We start from the raw sequence: 14,587 nt of genomic DNA, 5'->3' as shown, positions 1-14,587 counted from the left end.
ATACTAAGATAACAATATCTTTCGTCAAATGATCGGAAACATTTCATGTTTAGTGAAATAGTAATAAAACAATCAAATATAATAAAATTTTCTCTTACTTCCCTTGCAGGTGTGGAATGAAATGACTGAGCTGGTCTCATCTAATGGAAACTACTGTAATTATCGCAAAGCCTTCGCCGAGTGTGAAGGATTCAAAATTCCCATTCTTGGTGTTCATTTAAAAGACTTAATAGCGGTGCATGTTATTTTTCCCGACTGGATAGATGACAACAAAGTGAACACGGTAAAAATGCAGCAGTTATATGTCACCCTCAATGAACTGGTTTCACTGCAGAGTGCCTCTCATCACCTAGAAACCAGTATGGATTTAATTAACCTCTTAACGGTGAGTATTTTATACAGCATTGCTGCATTCTGTCCATTTAGCAAATATCGTAATCCCTGAAAGTATGGGTTTAAATACTGTTAAAAAGGCTGTACTGATTTAGAAAAAAGGTAGCTTTCTTCCAAAAACAGTGCCACACTTGTCCACTGGTTGTATGAGGTATTGCAGCACTGTCCCATTTACGCAGGATTTTTGTCTTCTCGTGGATTCTGCATGAAAAAGCCTCATAGTAACTCTATGGAATGACAAAAGGGCTGATTCTTGTGGGGATTTGCACCACATCTACTGCACATCCATGTCAGAAATCTAAATGTCAGCCTCGGATTTCTGCCATGGATCCTCTTGTAAAATACACATTGGATTTCAGTGTAGTTTGGCCCAGATCTTTTGTTAATTAGACTGACATTGTAGTTTGTCCACCCGGACTAGATATTTTTAATTATAGGCTTTGTCCAAGATTTTGATGGCCTATCCTCAGAATAGGTAATCTATATCTGATCGGCAGAGCTGATCAGCTGTTTGAAGAGGCTGCAATCGTCGACTCCTCACAGCTTACCCAGGACAGTATCATGTCATTGTATAGCCACTGTGCTTGGCATTATAGCTCAGGTCCATTCACTTGGGACTGAGCTGCACATACAGTAGGCCAAGTGACCCATGAATGTGATGTCACTGGCTTAGGAAGAGGCTGCAGCTGTCACCAGAGAGCAATAGCCTCGTCAAACAGGTGATCGGTGGGGGTCTGACACCCTGCATACCCTCCGATCAGCTGTTTGACGAGGCTGTGGAGCTCAGATGACTGCTGCAGCCTCTTCGTAAACCAGTGGCATCACTTTCATAGGTCACGTGACCTATGTGCAGCTCAGTCCCATATTGATGACTTGTCCTGAGGATAGGGCATCAATATCAAAATCTCAGGCAACCCTTTTAGGAATTTTGCAAAGCTTCTTCATTCTTTATTTTGTTAACATAAAATTGATATCAAAAGTAAAGTGTGCACAGCATTTTGAAGACAATCTGAATGTCTGATATTTCTGTAAACCTCAATTAAATTGAAGAGTTTTGGGCTAATTATCGGTAGCAAGTCTTAATAGGAATGCTTCTTTCTGATAACTGGCCCGTATAATTGTGCCACCGATCAGTTGATAAATGAGTCAAATGGGTTTGCATCAGGATGAAAGATGCAGGATTATTAGCACGGATGTGATGACTATAATCTTTAGAGCTTAGGTAGCAATTGTTTCTCTCCCATTTAATCTGCATCTTTCTGTGTCAATGCAAACGAGCACTGATTGACGTGCTTATCGCCAATCAGCGCTCTTCCTGCCTGAACATTAGGCAATCTAATAGGGGCCTTACACAGAAAACGCTATCATTCACTGATTCACAATATGGTCCCTGTGTTCAACTGAACTCTTCTGAGGCAATTTTTTTAATGCATGTTACTAATTTTTGGCAAAAAATGTTTTTTTCAATTGGCCTTTTTAAAAATGTTGAGCTGTTCTGTCACAAAGGGTTAACAGTTTTTTTTAGCTGTGTGACTGGTACTATCACTTTGTGCCGGTCATCTAATTACCCTTATCTATAAACTACTAAGAGGTCATAAACACCTATTTAAGCCACATTATTATAAGTAAGATAAGAACTGAGCTATAATGATTGCTTAGGAGGTCAGAGAGCAGAGATAAGGAGTCCGTCTGCTCCTGGTCTGATGGAAAAGACAGAAAATACAAAGGGTGCTACTAGAGCATCTCAGCAGTACAGAAAAAAGCCATATTTTTAATAAAGACCAATTAAAAAAAAAAAATTTGCTCAAAATGAGTACAATGCAATAATAAACAAAAATTGCCCCCAAAGGTGTACATAGCCTTTAAATGTATAAAAATGTATAAATAACAAGTTTTATTGAAGCTTTGCACACGGAACTACATATCAATCCACTCAGCTCCTCCTGCTCTATAACCGGCGGCCTGAAGATTACACTGCATTTTATAGTGAAAGGTTAAACTTTTTGTCTCTTCCTTTCTCCAATACAAGATGATAATTATATGATATATATATATATATATATATATATATATATATACACACACACACACTCACCTAAAGAATTATTAGGAACACCTGTTCTATTTCTCATTAATGCAATTATCTAGTCAACCTGTCACGGGGTTCCGAAGGTGCACTCGGTCCCCCATTGCCCGCAGAACTGTTGCTTAGCTTTTGGAATGAGGTTCTGTGTTTGACCTTATTCCCAGGGCGGCTTTACTAGCTGGGTGGCTCCCTGCTCCTAGTCTGCCTTGAGCGCCGAGCTGATCACTCGGTGCTCGTCTGGTTGGTCTGTCGGTCATGTGACGCTGGCCATGTCACATGACCCTCACTCCCCACTATAAATACAGGCAGCCTGCTGGCTACAGGTTGCCTGTTAATTTCTAGGTTCCTGGCTATTTGTTGGACTGCTGAATACTTACCTGATCCTGTTCCCTGACCATCCTTTTGCCTGCTCCTCCTGTACTGCGCTTCCGTCCTGGTATTGTGACCTCGGCTCCCACCTGACTACTCTCTTAGGACTCCTCTTGTACTTCTCTGCTCTCCTGGTATTTATGACCCCGGCTTCTCCTGACAATTCTCTGCTTGCTCCATTTGTACTTTGCAGCTTTCCTGGTATTGACTCGGTCCGTTCACGTCCTGTTGTTTGTCTGTCTGTCATCCCTGCACTTACTCCAAGTTAGGGATTGCCGTCCATTTGTTCCCTGTCATTAGGACTCGCGAGGCAAGTAGGCAGGGCCAGGGGTAAGGGTGGAGCGCAGTGGTCACTTCCCTCCCCCCTGTGTGTGTGTGTACGCGACCGTTACACAACCAATCACATGGCAGTTGCTTCAATGCATTTAGGGGGGTGGTCCTGGTCAAGACAATCTCCTGAACTCCAAACTGAATGTCAGAATGGGAAAGAAAGGTGATTTAAGCAATTTTGAGCGTAGCATGGTTGTTGGTGCCAGACGGGCCGGTCTGAGTATTTCACAATCTGCTTAGTTACTGGGATTTTCACACACAACCATTTCTAGGGTTTACAAAGAATGGTGTGAAAAGGGAAAAACATCCAGTATGCGGCAGTCCTGTGGGCAAAAATGCCTTGTGGATGCTAGAGGTCAGAGGAGAATGGGCCGACTGATTCAAGCTGATAGAAGAGCAACGTTGACTGAAATAACCACTCGTCACAACCGAGGTATGCAGCAAAGCATTTGTGAAGCCACAACACGCATAACCTTGAGGCGGATGGGCTACAACAGCAGAAGACCCCACCGGGTACCACTCATCTCCACTACAAATAGGAAAAAGAGGCTACAATTTGCACGAGCTCACCGAAATTGGACTGTTGAAGACTGGAAAAATATTGCCTGGTCTGATGAGTCTCGATTTCTGTTGAGACATTCAAATGGTAGAGTCTGAATTTGGCGTAAACAGAATGAGAACATGTATCCATCCTCTGATGGCTACTTCCAGCAGGAAAATGCACCATGTCACAAAGCTCTAATCATTTTAAATTGGTTTCTTGAACATGACAATGAGTTCACTGTACTAAAATGGCCCCCACAGTCACCAGATCTCAACCCAATAGAGCATCTTTGGGATGTGGTGGAACGGGAGCTTCGTGCCCTGGATGTGCATCCCTCAAATCTCCATCAACTGCAAGATGCTATCCTATCAATATGGGCCAACATTTCTAAAGAATGCTATCAGCACCTTGTTGAATCAATGCCACGTAGAATTAAGGCAGTTCTGAAGGCAAAAGGGGGTTCAACACCGTATTAGTATGGTGTTCCTAATAATTCTTTAGGTGAGTGTGTGTATATATATATATATATATATATATATATATATATATACAGGGTGGGCCATTTATATGGATACACCTTAATAAAATGGGAATGGTTGGTGATATTAACTTCCTGTTTGTGGCACATTAGTATATGTGAGCGGGGAAACTTTTCAAGATGGGTGGTGACCATGGCGGCCATTTTGATGTTGGCCATTTTGAATCCAACTTTTGTTTTTTTAATAGGAAGAGGGTCATTTAACACATCAAACTTATTGGGAATTTCACAAGAAAAACAATGGTGTGCTTGGTTTTAACGTAACTTTATTCTTTCATGAGTTATTTCCAAGTTTCTGACCACTTACAAAATGTGTTCAATGTGCTGCCCATTGTGTTGGATTGTCAATGCAACCCTTTTCTCCCACTCTTCACACACTGATAGCAACACCGCAGGAGAAATGCTAGCACAGGCTTCCAGTATCCGTAGTTTCAGGTGCTGCACATCTCGTATCATCTGAAGGCAATCGTCTATGCTGTGAAGTTTATCAACACTTAGTTGATAAGGAAACAGTTCTCCATGATGTACTGTAGCATTAGCCCTCCATTGTACTGTATATGTACAAGTTGGTATGGTAGCTGGTACCTACAGGGGTAATATAGGTGTAACATATTTTACAGAAACATGGTATTAGACTGAAATATCAAAATTCCCATCAGTTATAATGTGTATTAGTACAGTCCCGTGAGCATGATGTATATAACGTGTAATGCAAATCATCAGTGGATCATCTGGGTCTGATAATATATTTTCTTTTTCTTCAGTTATCACTTGATTTATACCATACAGAAGATGATATTTATAAACTTTCATTGGTGCTTGAGCCTCGGAATCCAAAATCGGTAGGAAACTTTTTTGCACAGTCAGTCTGATGATACAAACAATTGGTATATATTACGTAATGGACAGTCAGTTTCAGACCTAGCTAGTTGATCCAGAGAAAGACAAAACAAGCCGCCTGGATTATTGTGGCAAAAGTTGCTAAACATGGAAAAAAGTCTTCCTTATTGTCCCCATAGCTAGATAATTCTAAAAATAATTCTAAAAAAGGTACAGTATTTTGAAAGGGCTTCCCTGAACAGAGGCCCCCATTAAAAATAATAGCCATAATAGTGCACATGAAGAGGGGTTCTGCAAACAACGATAAAGACCAAAATTCTGTTTATACATTAATTTATTATTTACTGTACTGACATTCTGTAAATGAATTGTATAATTAGATACTGACTTATAGTGGCTGTATGTCATTGAAAATCCTAAAATATAGTAAATTCTACGAAGGAGTGAAAAGTAAGCTTTGGTTTCACTGTATTCATTAAAGAGTTTGGTCCAAGGTTTAAACCTAACCCCTATCAACAGGATAGGGAATAAAAGTCTGAGCAGTGGGGGTCTGACCTCAGGAACCCCCACTGATCACGGCCTGTATCTCCTCATCTGAATGGCGTTGAATAGAGCAGCATCGGCCACATATGATCGCCATTCCATTTGAATAGAGAACATGGGACTCCATTTAACTTTATGCCACTGCCAAAGGTCTTCGAGTACAGAGCTGTGGATAGGGGATAAGTGTTGTTCATGGGACAATCCCTTTAAAGGGTTTATCTGTTTTTAGGTTAAAAAAAAATCTGACCCTGAAAATTTGCAGGGGAGAAACCATGCTTATAAAACAAAGAAATAAGCTGAACTCTTCCACTAAAGGTCCCTCCGGTTCAGCACTGCAGGTCTGGCCCCCTGGGGCAAGTTCTACGTTTTTTATATACTTTGTGCTTTAACTCGTCACTATTTTCAAGATATTATTTGCTGTCCATTGTGTCCAGTATAGACAACGCTCTATGAAGTGAACACATCAGCAGTGGTACAAATCTAGAATGTGTCAATCTGCAGTCCAGAATGTCACAGAGCATTGCCTTGACTGGATACAATATCCACATCTCAACTATGCACAGGTTTGTTTGCTGCCAAGCAAAGATTGTGAAAAATATTTAGAAATTGAAACATAAAGTATAATAGAAAGTTTGTTATACCTTTGATTATACAGTGATTAAAGGTGTTGTCCAGGATTTTACTATTGATGGCCTATCCTCAGGATAGGCCATCACTATCTGATGGGCAGGGGTCCGGCACCTCACATCCCCACAAATCAGCTGTTAACTTGTAGCTCCAAGTCGGTGGAAGTCAGTGTCAGAACTGCACAGATCTGTTTATTGTGGTTACCTAAAGGGGTTGTGCAATGAAACATTCTACATTTTTCAAACCAGCACCTGGATCTGAATATTTTGTAATTGCATGTAATGAAAAATTTTGTATAGCCACTGAGTTATTCACTGAAATCTATATGTATAGCCTGACCCACTGTTTGTTCTTTTCTTTATTTCTTGTCCACCTCACTGAGGTGGTCGCACGTGCTCAGTTTAAAATCTGCAACTGCCACCAGCCATAGCTTCGGTTAGAAGCTGTGTCAGTTACAGGTAAGTCCTCATGCACACGACCGTATGTATTTTGCGGTCCGCAAAAAACTGATCCGCAAAAAATATGGATGACGTCCGTGTGCATTCCGTATTTTGCGGAATGGAACAGCTGGGCCCTAATAGAACAGTACTATCCTTGTTCGTAATGCGGACAATTATAGGACATGTTCTATTTATTTGCGGACCCATTGAAATGAATAGTTCCGTATAAAAACGCATAAAAACGGAACGGACATGGAAAGAAAATACGTTTGTGTGCATGAGGCCTAAAGAGCTACAGCAGGAAGGACACACCCCCTGAGCTCCCAGTCTGAAGAGAATATAGCAGAGCAATTGAAGCAATGAATAAGGGGATCTCTGGTTCCATGTGAGTTACAGGACTGGTTCTAGGTTTGTTAGAAAGGGATAGTCATGTACTGTATGATGTCCGAGTTTAATTTTTTAAATCAATCATGTATAACCCCTTTAAGTGAATGGAGCTGGATGGAGCTGAGTAGTTTGTTGCTGGTGCTTCCCCCGAAACAGCTGAAGGTCGGGCTTGTAGGGTGTTGAACCTCAGTCGATCAGATATTAATGACCTCATCATCAGCTTTAGGCCTCATGCACACGTCCGTGCCGTTTTTTGCGATCCGCAAAAAACGGAAGCCGCCCATGTGCCTTCCGCAATTTGCGGAACGGAATGGGCGGCCGTCAATATAAATGCCTATTTATAGGCAAAGTGCGGACAAAAATAGGACATGTTATATTTTTTTAGCGGGGCAGCAGAACGGAGCCACGGATGCGGACAGCACACGGAGTGCTGTCCGCATCTTTTGCGGCCCCATTGAAGTGAATGGGTCCGCATCCGAGCCGCCAAGACGGCGGCTCGGATGCGGACCCAAACAACGGCCGTGTGCATGAGGCCTTAATCAAATAAAACTAGAAAACCTCAAAACAACTATTCTTTTACAATAAACTGTTTTAAACTCTTATTTTATATGTCCTGCCAAACTTTAATATTATCCTTGGTTATTTATTCAATCACAGCCAACTTCCCCTACAACTCCCAATAAACATGACGTACCACTTGACTGGGCTTCTGGGGTGACGCCAAAGCCTGACCCTACAATTATTAACAAACATATAAGGAAGTTAGTTGAGGTAAGATGACTTCTCTTTTTGCTGCTGTTTTGCAGGTGTTATTTTGCATGATTGACTCTTTGATGTTTATAGATCTTGTATTTTATAACTAAAAGTTAAATCCGTTAAAGGGGTTGTGTCACTTCAGGAAATAGCATTTATCATGTAGAGAAAGTTAATACAAGGCACTTACTAATATATTGTGATTGTCCATATTGCTTCCTTTGCTGGCTGGATTCATTTTTGTATCACATTATACACTGCTCGTTTCCATGGTTACAGAACACCCTGCAATCCAGCAGTGGTGGTCGTGCTTGCATACTATATAAAAAAAAAAGTACCAGTCTATGTGATTTCCCATGGTCCCGGCCACCAGAGAAGCTGGCATTTTTTCCTATAGTGTGCATGCACGACCACTGCTTCTGGATTGCAGGGTGGTCATAACCATAGAAACGAGCAGTGTATAATTTGATGGAAAAATGAATCTAGCAGACAAAGGAAGCAATATGGGTAAGGCCTCATGCACACGACCGTTGTGTGCATTGGTTGTTCCGTTTTCCGTGATTTTCTGCAGACCCATTGACTTTCAATGGGTCCATTGAAAACTCGGAAAATGCACCGTTTTTCATCCGCCTCCGTGATCCATGTTTCCTGTCCGTCCAAAAAATATGACCTGTCCTATTTTTTTGACGGACAACGGTTCACGGACCCATTCAAGTCAATAGGTCCGTGAAAAAACACGGGTGCACACAAGATTGGCATCCGCGTCCGTGATCTGTGTCCGTAGGCTACTTTCACACAGACGGATCCGCTGATCCTGTGTAATGAAGTCAGGCGGCACAGCGTACTGGTTGAGGGGTGCTCGGTTTGTGTGGAGGTAATCTCAAAATCAGAAGGATGAAAGAAAACCGGCACTCCCAAAAATCTTTGCTGGTGATAGATTTATTGGTCACTCATATGACGCGCGGCGTTTCGGCACTCACAGGTGCCTTTTTCAAACAAGAAGTGAGCAGCAGTATGAGTGGAATAACATACAAACAAAACAGGTTTAAATAACCCGCCCCTGGTCATGTGATGATGACATCACGTTGCCGGGGAGACACATAAACAACAATCTGAGTGAACGCCTCCTGTTGAGTCTTCACAGAGGTCACACCCTGAAAAGTAAATTTGTAAGTAAGTGACACAAATTGTGCATATGAACATATCATGGTAGCAACATTCACTAATTGTTATATATTGCAACAGTGTGCAACCAACAGAGAGAGAGAGGCAAAAAAGTCCCGGTTTAACCAGTGTCTGTAGCCGATGGATCCAAAAAGCCTTGCGTCTGAGTAACATTTCTATACGGTTCTCACCCCGTCTAGGTAAAGTGACTTCTTCAATGATCTGAAACCGGAGTTGTGAGGCATTGTGTCGCTGCTGGTGAAAGTGTTGAGGAATGGGGAGTAATAAATTCTCATTGCGTATGGTAGATTTGTGTTTACCAAAGCGTTCCTTCATGCGCATGCTGGTCTCACCCACATAACACAGACCGCAGGGGCACTTCAGCAGGTAGACAACAAAGGAGCTGTCACATGTGAAGTGTCCCCTCACTGGGATCTGCTCACCTGTGTGGGGATGTGAGATACATGCCCCTTTAATGACACTTGAGCAGTGGACGCAATTGAGACAAGGGAAGGTGCCCTTTCTGACAGTGGCAAGTGTCCTTTGTCTAATGTTTAGTTTATTGCTGCCTATGTCGGCCCTAATCACCATGTCCCTAATGTTTCTTGCCCTTTTGTAGCAGATCATGGGAGGGTTCTGGAGTTCTGCAACAGTGGGGTAAGAGGATTTAACTATATTCCAATGTTTATACATGACAGATCTGATGCGATTAATCCACGGATGATATTTGACCACAAATGGAATTCTTTTGGGGTTGGATTTTTTTGGTGTTGCATCAGTACTTGCCTAAAGTGTACAAATCGATGGAACGTCCCCCCAGGTAGACCTATAGTGGCAGCATCAGATTCCATACTCTCTCCCCCAGCCATGTTACTAGACAAGGTATTGACCCCTCTTACACAAAGAACCCCCTCATACCTTAAGGACACACAGCATTTCCTAGAAGAGCTTAGCCAGGTACATGTAGGTGAAGAATGCCTCCTGGTCACATATGATGTATCCAGTTTATACACATCTATAACCCATGCAAAGGGTAGCGGCAGTTAAATCACTACTAGACAACAGTCATTACAATACCAACCAGAAAAATTTCTTTACCTCATTGCTTACCATTGTACTAGAAAAAAACTACTTCTTATTTCAGGACACATACTACCAACAATGCTGCGGGACCGCGATGGGTTCTAACGCCGCACCGCCGTATGCAAATACTTATATGTCACAGCTGGAGAATGATTATATATATCCAAATCCCATTTTTCATCAAAATTGCAAATTTTGGAAAAGATTTATAGATGACATATTTTGCATATGGCAGGGCGGCGTAGAAACCTTACAGGAATTCACTGACTACATCAATAATATTTGGCCTGAACTAAAATTCACACTCCACTGGGATCCCCACAGAATATCCTTCTTGGACACTTGGGTTATAAAGGGGACTGACGGCAGGTGTATAACAGACCTCTACACCAAGGAGACTGACCGTAAAAGTTTACTCAATTATGATAGTAACCATCCCCCTGCAGTAAAAAAATCCTTACCCTACTCCCAGTACAAAAGAGTCCACAGAATTGTCAGTGATCCCACAACTCGTGACACACGATTGAGTGAGATGACTGACAAATTCGAACAAAGAGGATATCCCAGTTCTGTTTTATTACAACAAAGGGCCTAAATCAACAGTACTGATGCAACACCAAAAAAATCCAACCCCAAAAGAATTCCATTTGTGGTCAAATATCATCCGTGGATTAATCGCATCAGATCTGTCATGTATAAACATTGAAATATAGTTAAATCCTCTTACCTCACTGTTGCAGAACTCCAGAACCCTCCCATGATCTGCTACAAAAGGGCAAGAAACATCAGGGACATGGTGATTAGGGCCGACATAGGCGCTCCTCCTACTGGTAAGTGACAGGTCTGTGCTATAGGCAATGCGCCGCACAGACCTGTCACTTACCAGTAGGAGGAGCGCCCGGCCGGTCACAGACAGCGCAGGTAAGTATAATGCTTCTAAAATTGCTAAGTAACCATGACAGCCAGGACTGGAGCCCCAGCAATTAAACTGGGACTCTGATCGGAACTCTCCGCTGCCACCAATAATTGAGGGGGAGGGGAGGCCGCACTGGCCACAAATGAGTTAAATACAGGGGAGGGAGGGGGGGGGCCGCACTGGCCACCAATGAGTTAAATACAGGGGAGGGAGGGAGGCCGCACTGGCCACCAATGAGTTAAATACAGGGGAGGGAGGGGGGGTCGTACTGGCCACCAATGAGTTAAATACAGGGGAGGGAGGGGGGCCGCACTGGCCACCAATGAGTTAAATACAGGGGAGGGAGGGGGGCCACACTGGCCACCAATGAGTTAAATACAGGGGAGGGAGGGGGGCCGCACTGGCCACTAATGAGTTAAATACAAGGGAGGGAGGGGGGCCGCACTGGCCACCAATGAGTTAAATACAGGGGAGGGAGGGAGGGGGGCCGCACTGGCCACCAATGAGTTAAATACAGGGGAGGGAGGGGGGCCGCACTGGCCACCAATGAGTTAAATACAGAGGAGGGAGGGGGGCCGCACTGGCCACTAATCAATTTAAAACTGGGGAGGGAGGGGGGTCTGCCCCCTCCTGCCTGGCAGCACCTGATCTCTTACAGGGGGCTATGATAGGCACAATTAACCCCTCAGGTGCGGTACCTGAGGGGTTAATTGTGCGGATCAAAGCCCCCTGTAAGAGATCGGGTGCTGCCAGGCAGCAGGGGGCAGTCATGTACACAGTTCTTAGTATATTTTAACTTGAAGCGTCCCCATCACCATGGGAACGCCTCTGTGTTAGAATATACTGTCGGATCTGAGTTTTCACGATATAACTCAAATCCGATGGTATATTTTAACATAGTGGCGTTCCCATGGTGATGGGGACGCTTCAAGTTAAAATATACCATCGGATTGGAGAAAACTCAGATCCGATGGTATAATAAGGACTCCTGACTTTACATTGAAAGTCAATGGGGGACGGATCCGTTTGCAATTGCACCATATTGTGTCAACGTCAAACGGATCCGTCCCCATTGACTTGCATTGTAAGTCAGGACGGATCCGTTTGGCTCCGAACGGTCAGGCGGACACCAAAACAACTTTTTCATTCATGTCTGTGGATCCTCCAAAAATCAAGGAAGACCCACGGAAGAAAAAACGGACACGGATCACGGAACTACGGAACCCGTTTTTTGGTGCCTTGTATTAACTTTCTGTACATGATAAATGCTATTTGCTGAAGTGAGACAACCCCTTTAAATTAGTGCATCGATAAAATGTGCCTACATGACATGTCCCTTTAAGTGCCAACCGAAGGACCCAAGCACAGTGGGGGTTATGTGAAGATATGCCCCAGGTTTTTTCTACATGCCTAGACAGAACAGGAACAACCCCCTAGTAGACCAGTATGAATCACAAAGAGCTGTTACCATAGCTCTAATCACATAGAATTACCTATACCTTCCTTTGCCAGTGTCCTCTAAACCAGTGTTTCCCAACCAGTGTGCCTCCAGCTGTTGCAAAACTACAACTCCCAGCATGCCCGCACAGCCAAAGGCTGTCCGGGCATGCTGGGAGTTGTAGTTTTGCAACAGCTGGAGGCACACTGGTTGGGAAACACTGCTCTAAACAACCTCCTTTTAAACAACCTTCTTTATTATGCACCAGTCTGTTACCAAAATAGTTTGTATTTCCATTATCATTATTATTAAATTATTAAAATTTCCCTATCAACTCTTGATGCTATTTCCAGTAGACCACTCAGTCCTAGCACTTGGGGCAAATGCCCCACTGGTCCTCACCTATCATAGTCCATCCTTGGTGCCTTCATCACACCTCACTAGCATGGTAACTTCAGGATACATTGTCGGTGGTCCAGAATCTTGTATTCAGCATTAAAGGGAATCTGTCACCTGCTTTTAGCATTTTAAGCTGTCACCATCACTATGTTCACTAAAGTACCTTATTTCTAGCAGTCTTCTTTTTACTTGATTTCATTTTGTCCTTTTGATATAAAAGCGCTTTTTATGATATGCTAATGAGGGTCCAAGGTGCCCAGAGGGGCGTTTTTTTCCCCTCTCCGGTGCCCAGTGACGCCCCCCTGCAGTGCCCAAGAACGCCTCCTTATCCTGAAATAACCTCCCACAGCCCGGCAAACTGTTCCGCTCCCTCCCCACGTCATAGTCTACCTTCTAGAAATGCCCCGTCCTTCTTCCTGTCAGCGGCCAGAAAACTTGCGCAGGCGCAGTACCGCCTGCGCGATCATCAACCTCCTCAGGGCAACAGCGCTCAGGTTACATCACTGGGCTCGGCGCATGCCCAGTGAGACTTTTGAGGCTGTTGCCCTCCGGAGTTTGATGATCGCGCAGGCGGTACTGCGCCTGCGCAAGTTTTCTGGCCGCCGACAGGAAGAAGGACGGGGCAGTGTGGTGCAATGTGACGTGGCAAAGCCGCACTTACAGTTCCTTGAGCAGGTTCTTGGTGCTTTTTCTTATTTCCTGGTCCACTCCAGAACTGGATCCTACAGACACGACACTCCTGGGGTGGTTGCTGCAAACCTCCCCTTCGTGCTGTCGCCAGTCTCCACCGTGAGCCGGTCCATTCCCTTCCAGATTCAGCAGAGATGATCCCTTGTGGTTTCCAGTAGCATCAAACAACCTCCGTCTGCTTACCTGCTTCTAGATGAACCTCCTGCCCTTACACAGGGAGAGTGTGATGCAATAAGTCATTTGCTAATTGTAGTGTCAAACCTGCATATTCAGTTTGCTATCACACTTGTAAGGGTCCAAAACAGCCCATAAATTAGCTATTTCCCAACTTTGCAAACTAAATAGTTTATTAGTATTCCTCCAATGTAGACTTTTATCATCTTATCCTTTGCTGCCATCTACTGACCAAAGTGAGATGTTGCAGTAATTATACAATTTACAACATAGCAAAGTAATACATTTAATGTCCCTTGAGCCACATCCGTACATATAGCGCATGACTGCTGCAGCCAATCACTGTTGTCAGTAGTCTACAGCTGAGGCAGTGATTGGCTGCAGTGGTGAGATGCCAAATTCAAGCACATCCCTGTAAATGTTACAGTAGTCGGAAGATTGAGGGGAGCGCTGCAGAGAACGGCGCTGGAGTAAGCGGTGAATATATGATGATATTTTTAATTATCTCAGACAACCCCTTTTAGGAAACTCTCCATTCACTTCTCCATATTGTGCAAAGCAGTTACACAACTAATATTTTTTGCTTTAAACAGAATTTAGTTATTTCTGAAATATATCTCACAGTCAGTAACTGAAAGAACATCCATGTAGGTGTAATAGATACAGGTGTTTTAACTACCCAATGATAAGTTAAAGATGGTTCAGTCTCGTTGGGACTTTTTCACAAGTCAGTGTTTGATCAGAGATTTCCATTAGTGATTGTGAGCCAAAAACAGGAGCAGTCTAATGTATTATTCACACGTTAGTGTTCAGTCAGTGATTTCTATCAATGATTCTGAGCCAAAACCAGGTGCGGCTCTAAACACAGAACAG

At 43.4% G+C, this 14,587-nt stretch overlaps 1 protein-coding gene across 3 annotated transcripts in view; it reads left to right on the top strand.

The window, feature by feature from the left end:
• The window catches only part of RASGRP3 (RAS guanyl releasing protein 3), a 168,917-nt gene that overhangs the window by 133,374 nt on the left and 20,956 nt on the right, over positions 1 to 14,587 (top strand). For all 3 annotated transcript variants that reach the window (XM_040429553.1, XM_040429551.1, XM_040429554.1), the window contains 3 exons: positions 110 to 385; positions 5,025 to 5,102; positions 7,755 to 7,868. In XM_040429553.1, coding sequence (XP_040285487.1) covers positions 110 to 385; positions 5,025 to 5,102; positions 7,755 to 7,868 — 468 coding nt within the window. The remainder of the gene's footprint in view (positions 1 to 109; positions 386 to 5,024; positions 5,103 to 7,754; positions 7,869 to 14,587) is intronic.

This window comes from Bufo bufo, chromosome 4, assembly GCF_905171765.1.
Source record: "Bufo bufo chromosome 4, aBufBuf1.1, whole genome shotgun sequence".
Classification (NCBI taxonomy): Eukaryota; Metazoa; Chordata; class Amphibia; order Anura; family Bufonidae; genus Bufo; species Bufo bufo.
This window is presented reverse-complemented; position numbering and strand designations above follow the sequence as displayed.